Consider the following 20,524-nt stretch of genomic DNA (forward strand, 5'->3'; position numbering starts at 1 on the left):
GGGTTCAATTCCCAACTGAGCTAGATAAAATAAGAATCATATGTTTGGGTAACCAGATAATATTTGACTAACCTTTCTTGGTTAAACATCACTAGAAGTATAGATCAGGGTGTTGCAGTGGATGTCATCTACTTGGATTTTGCCAAGGCATTTGATACAGTTCCTCTCCAAACTGAAAGAAATTGGTCTAGATGAATATTCTTGTTCTTGGGTAGAACATTGGCTTAAGGATAGAGTACAACGAGTTGTCATTAATGGTAAATGTTCAGGCTGGACAAAAGTGGTAAGCGGCGGCCCTCAGGGTTCTTTTTTTTGGGAGAAGGATATTGCTTTGCTGCAGAGGGATTTGGATAGATTGGGGACTGGGCACTAAAATGGCAGATTAAATTTAACGTAGAGAAATGCACTTCGGGGTTAAGAATGCACAAGCAATTTACACCCTAAATGGTAGTGAACTAGGGATAACCACACACGAGAAGGATTTGGGAATTGTTATAGACAACAAATTAGGCAGCAATATGCAGTAAGGTATTGTCATGTATAAATAGGGGCATAAATTCTCGGGATGAAAATATAATTTTGCCTCTTTATAAATCGCTGGTAAGACCACACCTTGAATATGCTGTGTAATTTTGGACACCTGTTCTAAAGAAAGATATCATGGCACTAGAAAAATTGCAGAGACGAGCTAGAAAATTGATAAAAGGAATGGAGCATTTTAGTTATGAAGAAAGGTTAAAAAAAATTAAATCTGTTTAGTTTGGAAAAATGGCGAATGAGAGGGGATATGATAACATTATACAATTATAAATAGAGGCCCAGTACAAATCTTTATCAGGAAATCTATTCATAAACAAAGCTATACATAGGACACAAGGTCACACATTTAGGCTGGAAGAAAGGAGATTTCATCTAAGGCAAAGAAAATTTATTTTTACAGGAAGGGCAATAAGGATATGGAATTCTCTGCCCGAAGAGGTGGATTTGTCAGTCATTACAGATGTTTAAACTGCAATTGGATAAATACTTGCAAAAACATAACATACAGGGATATAATTTCTAATTAGTGGGGTAATAGCTGCTTGATCCAAGGAGACATCTGACTGCTATTTTGGGGTCAAGAAGGAATTTTTTCCTAGTTTGCTGCAAAATTGGAAGCGCTTTAGACTAGGTTTTTTGCCTTCTTTTGGATCAACAGCAAAAACATATGTGAGGAAGGCTGAACTTGATGGACGCAAGTCTCTTTTCAGCTATGTAACTATATGGCTCTATATTTGGTTTTAAGCATTAACGGCTATTTGCCGCTTTATTACCTTATTTCTATGCCTCTGTACTTGGTAAAGGGACTTTTTGGCTATTTGCCATTCTGTTTTTCTATCCCAGCCTTTCATTTTATTTCACGGCTCTTTGCCGCTTTGTTTTCTGCTCTAGGGTTGGTTTTGCGGTGTTAATATCCCTGAGAATGCACAGGCAGGAATCGAACGATCGCGCCATGCCGTTTATGTGTATTCTGTAATGTTAGTACTGTTGCAGTGTCGTGCTGGCTTCCCCTTTTAAGCACCAAAAGCACAATTTTTTCTTATGTTTTTTTTTCCATATTAAAGTTATATTAAATTTTTTTATGTATCTATCAATCTCTGCTCTTAGTAGAGATTAGCTTTGCTAAGGATAAAATAGGAATCTTATGCATTTATGGATTCAGATCCCTCTGCTCCCAGAAAATAGGTCACACTCTAAGGTAAGCCATTCTAATTTTTTCTGTGGTTACCAAACAAAGAGTGCGTATTAATAATTGGAATTCCCTACGATGATAGCTCTATGGGAAGAAAATCATCCAGATCATACAAGGGAAGTCACCCTAAAGGATCCTTTGTGAGTCATATGATAAGCGACCCTTGTAAAAGTAAAGTCTCTATGCAGACTGTCTGAAAGTGGCTACAGGCCAATCTACCTCTGTGCCGTATATTATGAAATATCAAACAGGAGGTATCTCAAGACATCATAGAAGCTGTTAAAGCGCAGATCCTCTGGACAATTCCCAGAATGTATACTTTGAGGAATCCTTGGCGATGGATACATTCAGAGATATGGTATCATCTTCGGATGAGGATATTCAGCCTATTTCAGTACCTCCAGAATCCGCTCAACTGGGCCTAATGATTTCCAGAGTTCGTAGGTCCTTATATGTGAAATAATCTTCTAAGGTCGAGCATTCTACCTCTAGCCTTTCTTTCGGATGTCAGCAAGAACAGAGCATCTTTTCAACTTCCCAGTACTATTAAGATCCTTTTTATGGAGAAGTGGTTCTACACTGAAGTATCTTGCGTCTTCATCCATGGGGATATCAGATGTTTGTACCTGGGACTCTGCTCCTAAGTGGACAATGAAGTACTTAGACTGGCTAAATGTTCAACTCTGCCTGTTCAACAATGCGGGATCTCTCAGAGACTCCATGAAGCGTAGATGGTCTTGGTCCTCTCTAATAGCCTATGTAGCAGCTGGCACATGCTTTCATCCTGCTGCAAACTCTTACCTCAATCTCTAAGAATCTAAGATTGGTATGGATAGATAAATCTTCCTTTTGTCTGTTGACATTACAATTCATTAAGCCAGAAACAGTCTTCAGCTAAGTAGCTTCCATAGGTTGTGCTTTACCAGAAATATGACTCTTTGTCTATTGGTCGGGCTCTTTGGTTCAGTACCTGGTCCGTGTATGCATCCTCTGAGAGTAATGGATTAAGAGAATGGCAGAGGAAAGTTTGTCTACTTCAAGACCAAAGGTTTAAGAGACCGTTTCGATCCAAAGCCTCTCATTCCCTTTCTTCCAGGACCCAAGTATTTCACACCTGGAAGAGCATATTGTAGATCTCAACCTTGAGAAGTGGTTATTCTTCTACCAAAGGAAGAGAGGAGGTAAAAAAGAGATGCATTGTAAATTTCAAAAGCCGCTAGAACCCAAAGATTCTGTTCCTAACAGGCGGTTGGAGATCCATTCTAGATTTACATATGTTTACGTTTACAGGATTCTTGATCATTCTTTATCATAAAGGCAGTATTCCTAGTACATTTGGAGATTCTGGAGATTTCTACAGATTTGCAGGATGCGTATTCCCATGTGCCCATTGCCCCACCTCACCAGTGGTTTCTCAGATTGCAGTGGAACAACACTTTATTTTTTACATCTTCATGGTGAAAGATGAATGTCAGCTGAAATCACCTTGATCCCTCCCAGTCCATGGTATAGCCGGGAGCACGGTTTGGCACAGTCCAAGACACGGTACAGCTCTCTTCAGAAAAGGCAGGACGACTTATCAAGTAAGGATGTTGACTGCCATATTACCTCAGAAGAGCAAGTTTTGATCCAGGTCCTCCAACATAGATCTTAGTGGACGATGATGGTGCAAGGGAGGATGTTAACTTTTCTATAGAAATTCCTTGGACAGTGAAAACTATCAATACCATCCGCTGGGGTTGAGGAACTTTTCTCCAAAATCGAATATGTTCATGAAAGGGACATTCTTAACAACCAATACCTCTCTTCTGCATAGGTTGCATCAACATCAACATAGTTTTCACTTCTGTGTATCTTCTTCAGTACCTCCATGGGATCTCCCAAAAGAGTTCTTCCCTCTACCACCAGGTCCAGTGCTACTTTCCTCTTTTGGAAGGTTATAGTATTGAAAGAAAGGCTTAAGGTGCAGCAATTAATACCCTTATAAGGGCCAAGGAAAATGTATTTACAGAGTTGGGATGCCTTTTTTTTCCTGGTCTGTTTCTAATGAGGTAATCATTCAAATTCCTTCTAAAATGGAGGTTCAAAGTTCTTCAATCCAGGGCTCCTCTAGGACTTAGCCACATCACCTCAGAGGTACATGTCAGCACTCTCTGATCTCTCTTTTCGAGAAGGGGCTTTGATATGGAGGTATCTAAATCTATCAGCTGTATTTATATGATCCCTCAGTTAACCATTGCTCCTGTGGACTTCTCACCCCTTTTAACCATGAGACTCTATCTCTCCACATCTGCTTAATATTAAGTTAGTTCTATTGGTGACAATAGCATTGGGCAGAAGGATATCCGATCTTCAAGCACTATTTGGCATAAAACCCTTTACTGTTTTTCACAATATAGACAAATCCTCTATCTGTTCCTGAATGTAGTCATAAAGTGGCTTATTCTCTACATATTAATGAAGAAATTATTCTTCCAGCTCTAAAAGCCTATTGATTGTAATGAAGACTCCGTAATTAAACTTTCTTGTCTTGTCCTAGATAGATGTCTTAAGATCTATTTCTATAGATTCACTATCTGGCTTTCTACTGATAGTCTTTTTATCTTTACTAATGCACCAGGAGACGTCTTCATGCCTCTATATAAGCCATCAGCAGAGGGATAGTCTTGGCTATTTTCAGGCTACTAAGCCCTAGGGGTTACAATACCTGAAAGTCTGTTAGCTCTCCACTAGAGCCGTTTCTCCCTCTTGAGCATCAGTGGCCAAGTTTCCCTGGAAACTTGCTCCGGGTCGTGAGGGAGGCCCTTGCCCCTGGTCTGTTGGTCTTCTTTCTCCGGTCGGTGGGGTCGTGGCTCTGTCAAGGCATTGTGGTGGTGGTCTTCCGGAGAGCTTGGGGTGAGGAGGGGGTGCGTGTGCGGTGGGGAGTTTCTCCCCCGCTCCAGACCATGCGTGGGGTCATCGCCATGTGGCCACAGGCTCGGTTACCTCTCGGGGCCGGGTCTTTCCCTTTATGGGCGCTGTGGAAGGTCCTGGTGGTAGTCCACCGCCAGCGGTGGGTGACCTTTCCGCGGCGTGGTTGGCATTTTGAAGTCTCCTAGCGACCCCCAGTCTGGATGGTCATACCGCCCCTCGTGGTAAGGCGGTTTTGCCCGGGATCCGCTCCGTCCGCCCCAGGACTTTAGTCAGTTCCTCCACCTTGTGTCGAGTGGGGTTTTGTTGGGCCTCCCTGTGCTCCAATTTTGCCCAGAATTGTCGGAGCAGGGTCTCAAGGCGCTCATGGAGGGGCCGGGAGGGTGCCGGGTCGGTCGCATGGCCCGCAGCCTCCCATTTGCTAGCGGCAGTTTGCTCGTTAGATGCTCGTTTCAGGCTGTTGCCGTCGTTTGTAATCCAGGTTGGTTTGTGAGGCATGCTGATTGGACCGGGATAACCCCCACCGGTCCTATGGGGGGGAGGTCCGATACTGCGGGTGCCGCTTGTTTTGGTGGGCCAGGAGAACTGCCGTCTCTCTCCTGCCCTGTGCAGAGTAGGCCCCAAGCCTCTGTACCGGGAGTTCTGCCGGCAATCAGGCTTGCGAGGTGTCCCCTAGTTCCCTAGACTCTGTAGTGCGTGGTGAGGTAGGTAGGGTTCTGGGTTGGGTGTTTTACCCCCGATTTTTGGCAAGAATCCAGTCCAGGCTCGGGAGCTCACAGAAAGCATGTCTGCTCAGCTCCCTGGTCAGGCTCCGCCCCAATTTAGTGTATTTCTTTCCATCCCTTGGTTATTGATTGGGTATTACCCATTGATGTGCTGCCATGGATATGGCCAGGTAAAAGGAAAATGTATTCCTGCTTACCGTAATTTTCTTTTCCTGGTCATAGGCCATGGCAGCACAAAGATTCCGCCCTGGGATATTGCTGGAAACAAGATTGAAGGTAGGAGGGGTTACTTATACCTTCTTTTTAATTAGCTTCCTGTCTAATTAGGGATAGGGAGGAGCTACACATTGTTGTGCTGCCATGGCCTATGACCAGGAAAAGAAAATGACGGTAATTAGGACTATATTTTCCTTTATATATAATATCAATGTTTGATAAACTTAGGACTTTGCAGTTGCACTGTTGCAAACTGAACTAGATGTAGTGGAACAGCTCATCAGTGTTTCATCTTTTATTTGTATTACCTCTACCTAAAAAATGTAGCATGCTGTGTTTGTCAATTGATGATACATATTAGTCCCTCCTTCCTTATATTTTTAGCCAGCATATAAAAGAAAAAAAAAAACAACAAATATTGATTTCCAAAACCTAGAATGGTTTTTGTTCAGAATGTGGTGCTTTTTATGTAAGTGCTCTCTGCTGCCATCAAGTGGTCATTATTTCTGCTATGGGAATAAACCATCCAGTCACAAGCTATCGTGCTGTACAAGTGGTAGCACATTAACCTTTTCCAGACGTTAGGGTGTGCTATGCCATCCTACAAAAGGAAGGCTTTAACGCAGTTAGGGTGCCCAGCAAGCCCTAATGATCGGGCCCCATCCTGCAGTCAGTATACTTCCCCTCCATGCTGGCTCCGGATAAACTTAAAATGAAGGTGTTGTGCTTACATAGATTTGCAGAACAACAATGGGATTAAGCTATTTTTCTGAATTTTATTTTATATCATTTTTGCTGTAAAAAACAGTATGTTCTCTCTGCAGAATCAAGTTTAATTAACCCCTTCCTGACGTTAGGGCATGCTATGCCATACTACAAAAGGAGGGCTACTATAAAAAAAAAAAAAGGACTGGACATATCCCATTTAAGAACCCTTCTGTTATTTACCGATGTCCCACGGTGCTGGCTCCTCCTCCGCCAGTGTCAGCCGGTGTGGGAGACCTAATGGGCATATGCAGCAATGGCCACGCTTGCATTAGTATTTCCCCCATGGGAAAGCATGTATAATGCTTTCCTATGGGGTTTTACATGATGCTAGATGTCCTTATGCATAGGCTATGCATTGAGCACTTTTCTTCCTGGCTTCCCCACTTGCTCTCATCTAGTACTGTTTCCCTTATACTTGGGGATTTCAATATCCCGCTCAACAACCCCAACTGCACTGATGCCTCTGTAACCTCCTCCTTTGACCTTACGCAATGGTCCAATTTAGCAACCGATTCAGTGGGAAACACTCTTAATCTTGCCTTCACCAATTTTTGTACCACCTCTAATCTCTCCAATATTCTTTTTCCTCTGTCTGACCACCATCTGCTGACTTTTGACATCGGCATACCTAAGACCCAATTGACACCACCGTCTGAACATCAATCTCACAGAAACCTCCAATGTCTTGACCTAGAGCATTTCTCCACTAATCTCCAAACTCTCCTTTTACCTATCTCAAACCTCACCTGTCCTAGCTCTGCAACCTCTTTCTACAATTCCACCCTCTCCTCTCAACTAGACATCATCGCACCTCCTACATTTATATGTAGCAAGCGCCCCCAACAACAACCTTGGCACAGCTGACTCGATATCTCCAAAAATGCTCCAGAACTGCTGAGCACTGTTGGAGAAAGTCTCACTGTGCGTCTGACTTTCTCCACTATAAATTTATGCTGCGCTCATACAGCTTGGCTCGTTCCTCCTCAAAAGTAAATTACTTCAATACCCTCATAACCACACTCTCCTGCAAACCCAAATGACTATTTCACACATTTAACTCTCTTCTTCGACCTATTTTCCTCCTCCACCTACTAACTTGACCGACTCAGACTTTGCAACTCACTTCACTGACAATCTCTACAATCAGGGAAGAGATCTCTAATTTTTCTTCTTCCCCTTACAATACTTCCCCTAACCTCACTTCCTCTGCTGTTCTATGCTTATTCGCACCCGCTACAGCGGAAGAGGTTTCTGCTCTGCTCCGGTCTTCCCGCCCCACCACCTGCTCCCTAGATCAAATTCCCACGCATCTCATCCGTACCCTGTCTTCTTCTCTTTGTCTACCTCTCACTAAAATTCTCAATCTCTCTCTCCTCTTGCATATTTCCATCGCCCTTCAAACATGCAACTATAACCACTAAAGAAGCCCAACCTTGACCCTAACTCCACATCCAACTACCGTCCTATCTCGCTACTGCCTTTTGCATCCAAGATCCTTGAAAGAGTTGTGTATGCAAGATTGCCTAACTCTCTGCTAGACCAGCTTCAATCTGGTTTCTGCGCTAAGCACTCTGTGGAAACGGCACTGACCAAACTATCCAATGATCTACTCGCTGCAAAATCTCGTGGTCACTACTCTATCCTAATTCTCCTTGACTTTTCTCCGGCTTTTGACACTGTTGATCATCAACAGCTTCTTCTCATCCTCCGCAATATCGGTCTACAAGATACTAGTCTCTCCTGGTGCTCCTCCTACCTCTCCCAGTGCTCTTTCAGTGTTTCTTTCTCTGCCTCTATTTCTTCTCCCCAACACCTCTCTGTTGGTGTACCCCAAGGTTCAGTCCTTGGTCCCCTACTGTTCTCCATCTTTACTGCCACCCTTGGTAAACTCATTAGCTCCTTTGGCTTTCAATATCATTTCTATGCGGATGACATGCAAATCTATCTGTCCTCTCCTGTCCCTCTTGACTAGTGTCTCTGACTGCCTCTCTGCTATTTCTAACTGAATGGCTGCCCACTTCCTTAAACTCAACTTGGCCAAAACTGAAATTCTGGTCTTTCCTCCCTCAAGTGTTGCTACTCCTGTGTTTGTCTCCCTCCAAGTCAACGGTGTTACCATCAGCTCCACCATGCAGGCTCACTGCCTAGGGGTTCTCTTTCACTCCGACCTCTCCTTCACGCCTCATGTTCAGTCTATCGCCAAATCCTGCCACTTCCATCTCAAAAACATTGCCCGCATCCGAACCTACTTAACGCCAGATGCGACTAAGGTGCTGGTCCATTCCACTGTTCTTTCTCGCCTTGGCTAATGTAATCTGCTTCTCAGTGGTCTTACGTGCTTCCAACTTGCGCCGTTACAGTCCATAATGAATGCGTCGGCGAGGCTCATCTTCCTGTCCTCCCACGCCTCACCCTTCTGTCAGTCCCTACATTGGCTTCCTGTAAGATATAGGGCTCAATTTAAAATTGTGGTTCTTGCTTTCAAATCTCTACATAATGCTGCTCCCACCTATCTATCCTCCCTAATACACAAGTATGTCCCGTCTAGGCCCTTACGCTCTGCTAAAGACTTGCGTCTATCTTCTGTCTGTACTCCCACCTCTGATGCTCGCCTTCAAGACTTCTCGAGGGCTGCACTGTTCCTGTGGAACTCACTTCGCTCCTCTGTTAGATGCTCACCCAGTCTCCACTGCTTCAAAAAATTATTATTAAAAACCCACTTCTTCATAAAAGCGTATTAATTAAACCGTTAATAGCTCCCAACCGATTCCTCTCTTGCAACTGCCATTAGTCCAATACTATCCTTACCTTTTGTGTCACTATACCCCACTCCCTCTAGCATGTAAGCTCAATGAGCAGGGCCCTCAACCCCTCTGTTCCTGTGTCTCTAACTTGTTTGGTTACAACTACATGTTTGTTTGTGCACCCACTGTAAAGCGCTGAGGAATTTGTTGGCGCTATATAAATAATAACATAATAATAATATTCAATTGCTTCTCATGCTGCAAGCTCAAATATAGCAAAACGTGTGTCAAAACAAGGATTATGAACAAATTAACAGGTAACTCTGTCTCCTAGATATTTATGAAGTATGGTCGTCAACGCTGGAAACTGAGGGGGCGTATTGAAGTAAATGGAAAGCAAGTGTGGGATAGTGAAGAAATGGTATTTCTCCCGCTGATTACAGAGTTTTTGTCAATAAAGGTATGCATCAAATATAGACAACATTGTGTTTTGTCTTCTCTAGTTGGAAACAATAGTAATGATAAAATCTTAAAATGCTTTATTAATTGTGGAGGCAGTTTTATAGTATTTTGTTTCCAAAAGCTTTCCAAGTTAATGGACCAAAATGTGGTTGAACATATTTATTTTCAGCGGTAATTTTTATCCAGGTATTACTGTGTCATTAATCAGGTACTTTTTAAAGAGGTCCATCTGTGCAGTGCAGAGTTAATGTAGAGACAGCCCTGGTGCAAGACATTGTTTGCCCCCACCCAGCTCAAGGGTGTCCAAAAGGTAGATTTCCATCTGTCGTACATCTCCCACAGCTGGCAATCTACAATTTGACCATCATTGCAGGCTCCTATTCGTTGGCAGTTTTTATTTGTTTGAATGTAGTGCTGGCGCTCTATTGCATTATGTGTTGGGCATATGATTGGAGGGCATGTTTGTATGTAGTGTTGATGTTTGAATTTGAATGCTGAGATGTATACACATAACTGGGTACTGTCAGGATCGGGACAGGGATCCAACACGCAGAGTACAAAGAGTGGAAAGGTACGTATACCGGGCCTTAGAATGGCCGGACTAACGTACCGAGAGTAATAGAGAATAGTCAGAGACAAGCCGAGGTCGAGGGAACGGGAAGACAGATAAGCGAGAGACAAGCCGGGTCAAGGGAGAACAGAGAAGCAGGGAAGTACAACAAGCCGAGTCAAAACCAAATAGAGCAAACTAGAATACCAGAGCACTGAGTGACTAGACAAGCTAGAACCACGACAGGGCAATGAGCTGAAGAGAGAAGTAAGCTTAAATACCCTGGCTCTGGATGGTAATCACGCCTCTGACAAGTGCCGATTGGATATCGGACACTTGAGTGACAGGTCGCTCGTGATAGCGTCATGACGTCACGTATTGAGCGTCCTGCTAGAAAAGGATGTGGATTCCTCGCGGCCGGTGTTTAAGTGGCTGGATGGACCGCGAGGAACGGAGGAAACAGCTCGCCTGGACGGATAAACCACCAAGTCTCTACCTCCCTTAGAGGTAGAGACCTCAGGTACCCTGACAGTACCCCCCCTCTCAGATACGCCCACCGGGCGGAAGGAACCGGGGCGAGATGGGAAGCGGAGGTGAAATGCTCTGCGAAGGCGAGAAGCATGAACGTCCTCCTGAGGTACCCAACTCCTCTCCTCAGGACCATATCCCCTCCAGTTGACCAGATATTGCAATTTTCCCCTTGAAATTCTGGAATCAACGATGGAGCTTACCTCGTACTCCTCCCGACCCTCCACCTGAACAGGACGAGGCGAGGAGACTTTAGAGGAGAATTTGTTGCAAATAAGAGGTTTCAACAAGGAGACATGAAAAGAGTTAGGAATGCGTAAGGCAGGTGGCAGAGCAAGGCGATACGCAACCGGATTGATACGAGTGAGAACCCTGTAAGGACCTATGTAGCGAGGAGCAAATTTCATAGATGGAACTTTTAGTCGAATATTCTTAGTACTTAGCCATACCCTATCCCCAGGAACAAAAACAGGAGCCGCTCTTCTATGCTTGTCAGCGTGTTTCTTGAACAACGAGGAACTATGTAACAGAATTTGCCGAGTCTGATCCCATAATTTCTTCAGGTTGGCGACATGATCATCAACCGACGGTATCCCCTGAGAAGAGGAAACCGAAGGAAAAATCGAGGGATGAAAGCCATAGTTCATGAAGAAAGGGCTAGAGCGAGTTGAATCGCAAACAAGGTTATTGTGTGCGAACTCCGCCCAAGGAATCAGACCGACCCAATCGTCCTGGTGTTCGGAAACAAAGCAACGCAGATACTGTTCGATCTTTTGATTGGTACGTTCAGCAGCTCCGTTAGACTGAGGGTGATAGGCCGAGGAGAAGTTCAATTTGATGCCCATTTGAGAACAAAAGGATCTCCAGAAACGTGAGACAAATTGAGAGCCTCTATCAGAAACAATCTCCGAAGGAATCCCATGTAGGCGAAAAACCTCTCTTGCAAAAATCTCCGCCAATTCAGGAGAAGTCGGAAGTTTAGGTAATGGCACGAAATGGGCCATCTTAGTAAATCTATCCACTACCGTGAGAATAACAGTCTGTCTCTTGGAAGCAGGCAAATCAACGATAAAGTCTATGGACAAACAGGACCAAGGTTTCTCAGGAATGTCCAAGGGGTGTAACAGGCCACATGGAGATGCATGAGGTAGTTTAGTCTTGGCACAAGTTTCACAAGCTGCGACGAACTCCTCAATATCTTTTCGAAGTGAAGGCCACCAGAAATCCTTGGATATCAAAGAGTATGTCTTGCGAATACCAGGATGACCAGCTATTTTACTTTCGTGAAAACACTGTAAGAGCTCCAGTTGAAGTTCAGGAGGAACAAAGTTTCTTCCCTCAGGAGTGTTTCCGGGAGCTAGATGTTGTGACTTCAAGATCTGGTCAAGTAGCGGAGAATGAATTTTGAGACTGGTATTAGCAATAATATTGCATTTGGGTACAATGGAGGACATAAGTGGTTCAACTGAAGCAGAGGGCTCATATTGGCGAGATAGCGCATCGGCTTTAGAATTCTTTGACCCAGGTCTGTAAGTCAGAACGTAATTGAAATGGGTAAGAAACAACGACCAACGAGCCTGCCTGGAGGACAACCGCTTAGCCTCTCCGATATAAGACAAATTTTTGTGGTCAGTTAGAATGGTAACATGATGTAATGTACCTTCCAATAAATGTCTCCACTCTTTCAAAGCCTTGATAACCGCTAGTAATTCTCTGTCACCAATGTCATATCTGCTTTCAGTACCGGTCAATTTTTTAGAGAAAAATCCACATGGATGTAATGGTTTATCAACCCCCAACCTTTGAGATAGGACAGCACCTAAACCAGTCTCTGATGCGTCTACCTCAAGTAGAAAAGGCAGAGAAGTGTCGGGGTGAACTAAAATTGGAGCGGAAGCGAAAAGCTCCTTGAGAGTTTTGAACGCAAGGAGAGCTTCAGTAGTCCAATTCTTAGTATCAGCCCCCTGTTTGGTCATATTAGTGATAGGTGCGATAATGGAAGAATAGCCCTTAATAAAGCGCCTGTAATAATTAGAAAAACCAATAAATCTCTGTATGGCTTTAAGACCTTTGGGTAAAGGCCACTCTAGAATGGATTGGAGCTTATCCGGATCCATCTTAAATCCCTCCCCAGAGATCACATAGCCGAGAAAGGTTACCTGGGTTTGATCAAAGCTACATTTCTCCAACTTGCAGTACAAGCCATGCTGGAGAAGCTTGTGCAAAACCCTCCTGACTTGCTTGTGATGAGTCTCAATCTCACTAGAATGAATGAGTATATCATCTAGGTATACAATGACGCAATCTTGCTGAAATTCCCTAAGAACCTCATTTATCAGATCCTGGAATACAGCTGGCGCATTGCATAACCCAAAAGGCATAACAGTATATTCATAGTGACCATATCGAGTATTGAATGCCGTCATCCACTCATGTCCCTGCTGGATTCTCACCAAGTTATATGCCCCTCTGAGGTCTAACTTGGTGAAAATTGTAGAGCCCTTCAAACGATCGAAGAGTTCGGTGATCAAGGGAATCGGGTAGGCATTTTTAATGGTTATCTTATTCAAGCCTCGATAATCAATACAAGGTCTCAAAGAACCATCTTTCTTTTTAACAAAAAAAAATCCAGCCCCGGCAGGGGAGGAGGACCTCCTGATGAATCCCTTGTCTAAATTCTCGTGAATATACTCCTCTAGAACTGAGTTCTCTTTTGTAGATAATGGGTATACATGACCTCTGGGAGGCATGGTACCAGGGAGTAGGTTAATTTTGCAATCAAAGGACCTGTGTGGGGGTAAGGTATCGGCTTTCTTTTTGTCAAATACTGCCTTTAAATCTAGATACTGAGGCGGAATTTGTGTCTCTGTAGGATTGTCAGAGATAGTCGATGTATTAGTTAATCCGAGAGGTAAGACCTTCCGCAAGCATTTCTCTTGACAATTCTCTCCCCACGAAACTATCTCCCCTGACTCCCAATTAATAATAGGGTTGTGTCTCCTCAACCAGGAGTACCCCAGGACTATGGGAATAGACGGAGAAGAAATGAGCATTAAGGATATATCCTCTTTATGTAGGATGCCAACAGTTAAGTTAATCGGTATGGTCTCATGGAAAATAACAGGCTCAAGTAACGGTCTACCATCGATGGCCTCAACAGCCAGTGGTGTCTCTTTTAACTGGGATGGGATGGCATGCTTGGCAACAAAACCCTGATCTATAAAGCTCTCAGCAGCTCCAGAATCGATTAGTGCCATAGTCTTTACTACTCCCTTCTCCCACCTCAAAGAAACGGGTAACAGAAGCCTGAACTCTTTGTAATTGTGAATAGAGGACAAAGTAGAAACACCCAAGGCCTGTCCTCTAGAGAAACTTAGGTGCGAGCGTTTCCCGAACGATTGGGACAATTTAGGCGTAAATGTCCTCTGACTCCACAATACATACATAAACCCTCCCTTCTTCTGTACTGTCTCTCTCTCTCTGTGAGATGAGTACTGCCTATCTGCATAGGTTCAGAAATACGTAAGTCCTCGAACTCAGAATTTTGAAAGGTAGGCGCTAGTTTAAAGGAGGGTCTACGGGTCCTATCTCGAGTGTTCTGCCTCTCTCTTATGCGTTCATCAATACGAGATATAAAAGAAATTAAATCCTCCAAATTCTCAGGGAGTTCTCTAGTAGCGACCTCGTCAAGAATTACATCTGATAACCCATTCAGAAACACATCTATATAAGCCTGTTCGTTCCACTTAACTTCTGCCGCCAAGGACCTGAACTCTAGTGCATAGTCCACAAGTGTTTGATTGTCCTGTCTAAGGCGCAACAGTAATCTAGCTGCATTGACCTTTCTACCAGGAGGGTCAAAAGTTCTTCTAAACGCAGCTACAAAGGCATTATAATTATAGACTAGTGGATTATCATTCTCCCATAAAGGATTGGCCCATCTCAGAGCTTTCTCAATGAGTAAAGTAATAACAAATCCAACCTTCGCTCTATCTGTAGGATAAGAGCGGGGTTGTAATTCGAAATGAATGCTAATCTGGTTCAGAAAACCACGGCACTTCTCCGGTGACCCGCCATAACGTACTGGTGGGGTAATATGGGAAGAAGCACCTACAGTGGCTACCTCTAGACCTGAGACTGCAGGAGAAATAGAAGGAGTACGTGTCTCCTCAGGTGGGTTACTAGCACGAGACAAAAGTGCCTGTAGTGCTAGAGCCATCTGATCCATCCTATGCTCCATGGCGTCAAACCTGGGATCAGAAGAACCAAGCTGACTGTTTGTACCTGCAGGATCCATTGGCCCTGTCGTAATGTCAGGATCGGGACAGGGATCCAACACGCAGAGTACAAAGAGTGGAAAGGTACGTATACCGGGCCTTAGAATGGCCGGACTAACGTACCGAGAGTAATAGAGAATAGTCAGAGACAAGCCGAGGTCGAGGGAACGGGAAGACAGATAAGCGAGAGACAAGCCGGGTCAAGGGAGAACAGAGAAGCAGGGAAGTACAACAAGCCGAGTCAAAACCAAATAGAGCAAACTAGAATACCAGAGCACTGAGTGACTAGACAAGCTAGAACCACGACAGGGCAATGAGCTGAAGAGAGAAGTAAGCTTAAATACCCTGGCTCTGGATGGTAATCACGCCTCTGACAAGTGCCGATTGGATATCGGACACTTGAGTGACAGGTCGCTCGTGATAGCGTCATGACGTCACGTATTGAGCGTCCTGCTAGAAAAGGATGTGGATTCCTCGCGGCCGGTGTTTAAGTGGCTGGATGGACCGCGAGGAACGGAGGAAACAGCTCGCCTGGACGGATAAACCACCAAGTCTCTACCTCCCTTAGAGGTAGAGACCTCAGGTACCCTGACAGGTACGCACCTACACACAGACACATACATACTGATACACACATAAACTCATATTCCCACACTGACAAACACACACACACACACAGATGTGCACACTGAAGCACGGAGATATACAGATACATAAGTTGCAATTTACATATTTTGGATGCAGGAAGATGGTTGCTGAACTGGCTGAGACTGATGGGAGTCTGAGGCTCCCTGCAGTGCTCTTCCTCCTCCACTCTCTTTGCCTCCCTCGTCCTCACAGCCTCCATGCGGTATGTAAGCATGGAGGAAGTGACAAGAAATCACATTCTCCAAGCACTTGGTGCCGGCATTAAATAAGATTCAGGATAAGTAAATGTTTTATTAGAAGGTATAAGAAAAATGTTTATTTAATACAAGGGAGTATTAGTGATCTGAATATCTAAGAATTACATTAAACTGCTAATGAAGAATATAACAAGGCAGAATAGATTGTAGGATGTATAATGTATAATATTCTACCTCTTGTATGTTTTGTTTTTTTGTTTTTTTTAATTTTTTTATGTATATTTCTCTGTAATTTCTTTGTAATTTGTAAAAGTGAAATACAAATTTAAATATGAAAAAATAAAATAAAAGGGGGCCAGTCGCACTGCCTGCTTGGCAAGTATTATCATCACTGGTAGACTTGCACCAGCTGCTATATTGAACACTGGTGGCATCATGGCTATCTCTGTCCCTGGATAAACATATTCACCCTGATCCTTGGACTTTTCTCCTCTGTAGTCCTGTTGAAAGCTTGAGGAGGGCTGAAAATAAGCCAATCTTTGCACTAAGCATTTTAGATTATACATTGGCACAAGTTATATCATACTAATTACTATTGTACTTTATGGGTATTTTTCTAACTTTCATACTGATACTTGCTTTACTGCTCAAACAGTTGACATAAGTGTTTATTTTCTTTAATGGATCAAAAATGTAATACATAAAAATGTTTAAAACAATAAATAGAAGTAGAAAAAAACAGATTGCATTAAAAACAGAACACAATAATAAACACTCTGACAGGCACATCTTGTTCATCAAGAGACTTGCATGGGAAAATTCTCGAGTAAGTAAGACTGTGGTCAGAGCACTATGACTGATTATTTTTATCACGTTGCATTTTTATTTTTTTGTTGGCTCAGTGTTTTCATATGTTTGCTTCTGACAAAAATGTATCATCGCATATTTAGTATTTGTGACATCTGGTGTCTATGGTTGCAAAATAGGAGAAAGGGTTCCACTGACATGGGACAATCTGTAAACTTTCACAAAAAGGTGTATTCTTTTGGAATTATGTTGAACTGTAAAGAACTCTTTTGACTGTTACTTGAATTTTTATTTATAAAACACTGCATTCTCCATATAATGTTGTGTATGCTATCTTATGTAGATTATGGATATAGCATAAGTCTGTGTACACATTAAACAACATGATTTTTTGTTATTGAAAATCTATAGAAAGATATAGATCTTTTTTGGGAAAACTTTAAATAACAGATATTGTATTTTAGGTGACAGAACTGAAGAGCCTGGCAAATCATGTGGTGGTGGGCAGTGTATCATGTGAGACCAAGGATCTGTTTGCTGCACTCCCTCAAGTGGTCGCAGTGGACATTAATGACCTGGGCACCATCAAACTTAGTCTGGAGGTCAATTGGAAGTAAGCAAGACTGTGACCTAAACTGATATTCTCATTAAAGGCCCATTAGAGCCTTTCTCTGGAACTGCAATGTTTTGTATTGCATGACTAAGGAGAACAGGGACATTGCACCCAGATCACTTCAATAAGGTGAAGTGGTCTGGGTACCTATAGTGTCCCTTTAAGTTTTAAAGCTATTCAAGTTTGTTTAGCATTTCTGAATACCGACATTTATAGTCAGTAATTAGTGTTCTGTACTTTGGAGGCAATATGTTTTATATATATATTTTTTTAATATCACTTCTTACCATGCAGATTGCTCTCACTTTAAAGTTTCAGTGAATGTACAGAATGACACAGGGGAACTGGACTATTGTGCATGCACACACTTTAGAGTATATACATAAAAAGGAATTCCCTATCATTGCTGAGGTCAGCTCATACCCAATAGAATAATATTTGACTGACTTGTGAACCAGTGTCATAGAAAGGCTCTTGGTGATTGGGAGGAACTATTGCTATTGTCTTGTATTCTACGCTGGAAAGATTGGATAAAAATTTCTAGAAAGGAATTGTGTGTAATTGCATCATTTACTTCTTATTATGCCAAATCTTGTTTATTCATTGAGCATATCAACTCATGATTTAGCGTATGTGTAGTGGGATAGAACACTGTGCTTGTAGTGCTTTCTTTATGGTGCTTAGGTTCACCATTGAAATCAGAAAACAACCTTTTCCACATTTTGTTAGTTTGAAACAGTATAGAAGCTAACACAGTGCACTATAGCAATGATCCTTAATTGAGGTTGAGTTTTGATCTGCGTGTCCATTAAAATATATATGCCTTAAATTGCCATCATATCAGAAGAATTTGACTTCAGTCAGTCAACTAATTAACACTTTTATATGCGTGTTTGTTTCAGGAAGGTTGGGGGACCACATAGTGGTGCTTTATTACATTCAAAATCAACATTTAGGACTTCCAGGCAAATGGTGACTATGGTTTGTTATAGAACCTATAGACGGATCCATAGATTAGGAGTAGTGAAACCAGTCTTTCAACTTCTGCTTAGATAAAGGCTTTACCCCATCCAACACGTAAACACATTAAACAGATATAACTTTATCTTAGTCAATGCAATAGAGTAATGATCGTAAACAACAACTTTTAATTATCCCCTAATATTTTGCAGCAGCCAATAAAAGTATACCAATCCTTGCAGTTAATTTATCATCCGTACATTAGAGCTTAGTGACTGCAGTTAAACTTGATATATTGAAAAACAGATATTCAAGCCTTGCCTCTACTCTTTTGGATCTTACTTATATTTAGTTAATACATTTTTTACATGTCAAGGACCCATGTCTTAAGATTTAGTTGTTCTCTGTAAGACAGAATAATGCGGTGAAGACATTTAATATTCTGGTAGAAAGACATGGTTCTTAAATCACTTTTTACCCTCATTGTCAGGTAGACATGATATGATTGTTCTGTCCTCTCCTTTCAGTCCGTTCGACAAAGACGATCAACCCTCTGCTTCCAGCACAGTTAATAAATCCTCCACAGTGAACAAGAGATTCTCCACATATAACCCCAGTCCTCCAGATACACCTTCACTACGAGAACAAGCTTTCTATGTAAGTTATAAATATATTTGTTTGGGGTTTTTTGTTTTTTTTTGTATGATTAAATTCATGGATGGTGACTATTATAACACCACCTCAACAGGCAGATGAATACAAACATTTTGCGAACATGTCTGTGCCCAGAACGCCAAGTAAACTCAAACATCATATGCTGCCACAGTCGGATTCATTCGTAGAATTGACTCACCTACTTCATTTTTAGGTTACCAGTAACTAGTCAATATGAAGAAAAATGACACTGAATTATAGTAAATTGCTTTAGAGTCAGTATAAAACCAGAACACAATGATATACTAATGATTGTATGATTAAGCTGAATATTTTTTTCCCTAAAAAAATAGAATAAAAATTATTCGAACAATTGATATGTAGAAATTTCAAAACAGTTTAATTGAATGTGTATAATTCTGTACTTTGCAGTCCTTCATCATTTTCATTTATATATCTACTTTCTGCTATGTACAGTGAGGGAAAAAAGTATTTGATCCCCTGCTGATTTTGAACGTTTGCCCACTGACAAAGAAATGATCAGTCTATAATTTTAATGGTAGGTGTATTTTAACACCGAGAGACAGAAGAACAAAAAAATGCGTCTTTTATACAGGTAACAAACTGAGATTAGGAGCACTCTCTTAAAGCGAGTGCTCCTAAACTCAGCTTGCTACCTGTATAAAAGACACATGTCCACAGAAGCAATCAATCAATCCGATTCCGAACTCTCCACCATGGCCAAGACCAAAGAGCTGTCCAAGGATGTCAGGGACAAAATTGTAGACCTACACAAGGCTGGAATGGGCTACAAGACCATCTCCAAGCAGCTTGGTGAGAAGGTGACAACAGTTGGTGCGATTATTTGCAAATGGAAGAAACACAAAATAACTGTGAGAATTAGCCCAGAACTACACGGGAGGATCATGTTAATGTTCTAAAGGCAGCTGGGACCATAGTCACCAAGAAAACAATTAGTAACACACTACAACGTGAAGGATTAAAATCCTGCAGCACCCACAATGTCCCCCTGCTCAAGAAAGCACATGTACAGGCCCGTCTGAAGTTTGCAAATGAACATCTAAATAATTCAGAGGAGAACTAGGTAAAAAGTGTTGTAGTCAGATGAGACCAAAATCAAGCTCTTTGGCATAAACTAAACTTGCTGTGTTTGGAGGAGGAGGAATGTTGCATATGACCCCAAGAACACCATGCCGACCGTCAAACTTGGAGGTGTTTTTCTGATAAGGGGACAGGACAACTGCACCGCATCAAAGGGGGGCCCATGTACCATCAGATCTTCGGTGAGAACCTCCTTCGCTCAGCCAGGGCATTGAAAATGGGTCGGGGATAGGTATTCCAGCATGCCAATGAGCCAAAACACACAGCTAAGGCAACAAAGGAGTGGCTCAAGAAGAAGCACATTAAGGTCCTGGAGTGGCCTAGGCAGTCTCCAGACCTTAATACCATAGAAAATCTGTGGAGGGAGTTGAAGGTTTGAGTTGCCAAACGTCCGCCTCGAAACCTTAATGACTTGAAGAGGATCTGCAAAGAGGAGTGGGACAAAATCCCTCCTGAGATGTGCACAAACCTGGTGGCCAACTACAAGAAACGTCTGACCTCTGTGATTGCCAACAAGGGTTTTGCCACCAAGTCGAAGGGGTCAAATACCTATTTTACTTATTGACATGCAAATCAATTCATAACTTTTTTGACATGCGTTTTTCTGTAAT

General features: G+C 42.5%; 1 protein-coding gene across 3 annotated transcripts in view; it reads left to right on the forward strand.

Annotated features, from left to right (window-relative positions):
• Nucleotides 1-20,524, forward strand: part of RIPOR1 (RHO family interacting cell polarization regulator 1) — a 405,268-nt gene that overhangs the window by 349,289 nt on the left and 35,455 nt on the right. For all 3 annotated transcript variants that reach the window (XM_063438390.1, XM_063438389.1, XM_063438388.1), the window contains exons 10-12: nucleotides 9,430-9,555; nucleotides 17,029-17,177; nucleotides 18,665-18,794. In XM_063438390.1, the coding sequence (XP_063294460.1) occupies nucleotides 9,430-9,555; nucleotides 17,029-17,177; nucleotides 18,665-18,794 (405 nt within the window). The remainder of the gene's footprint in view (nucleotides 1-9,429; nucleotides 9,556-17,028; nucleotides 17,178-18,664; nucleotides 18,795-20,524) is intronic.

This window comes from Pelobates fuscus, chromosome 12, assembly GCF_036172605.1.
Source record: "Pelobates fuscus isolate aPelFus1 chromosome 12, aPelFus1.pri, whole genome shotgun sequence".
In the NCBI taxonomy this organism is placed as follows: domain Eukaryota; kingdom Metazoa; phylum Chordata; class Amphibia; order Anura; family Pelobatidae; genus Pelobates; species Pelobates fuscus.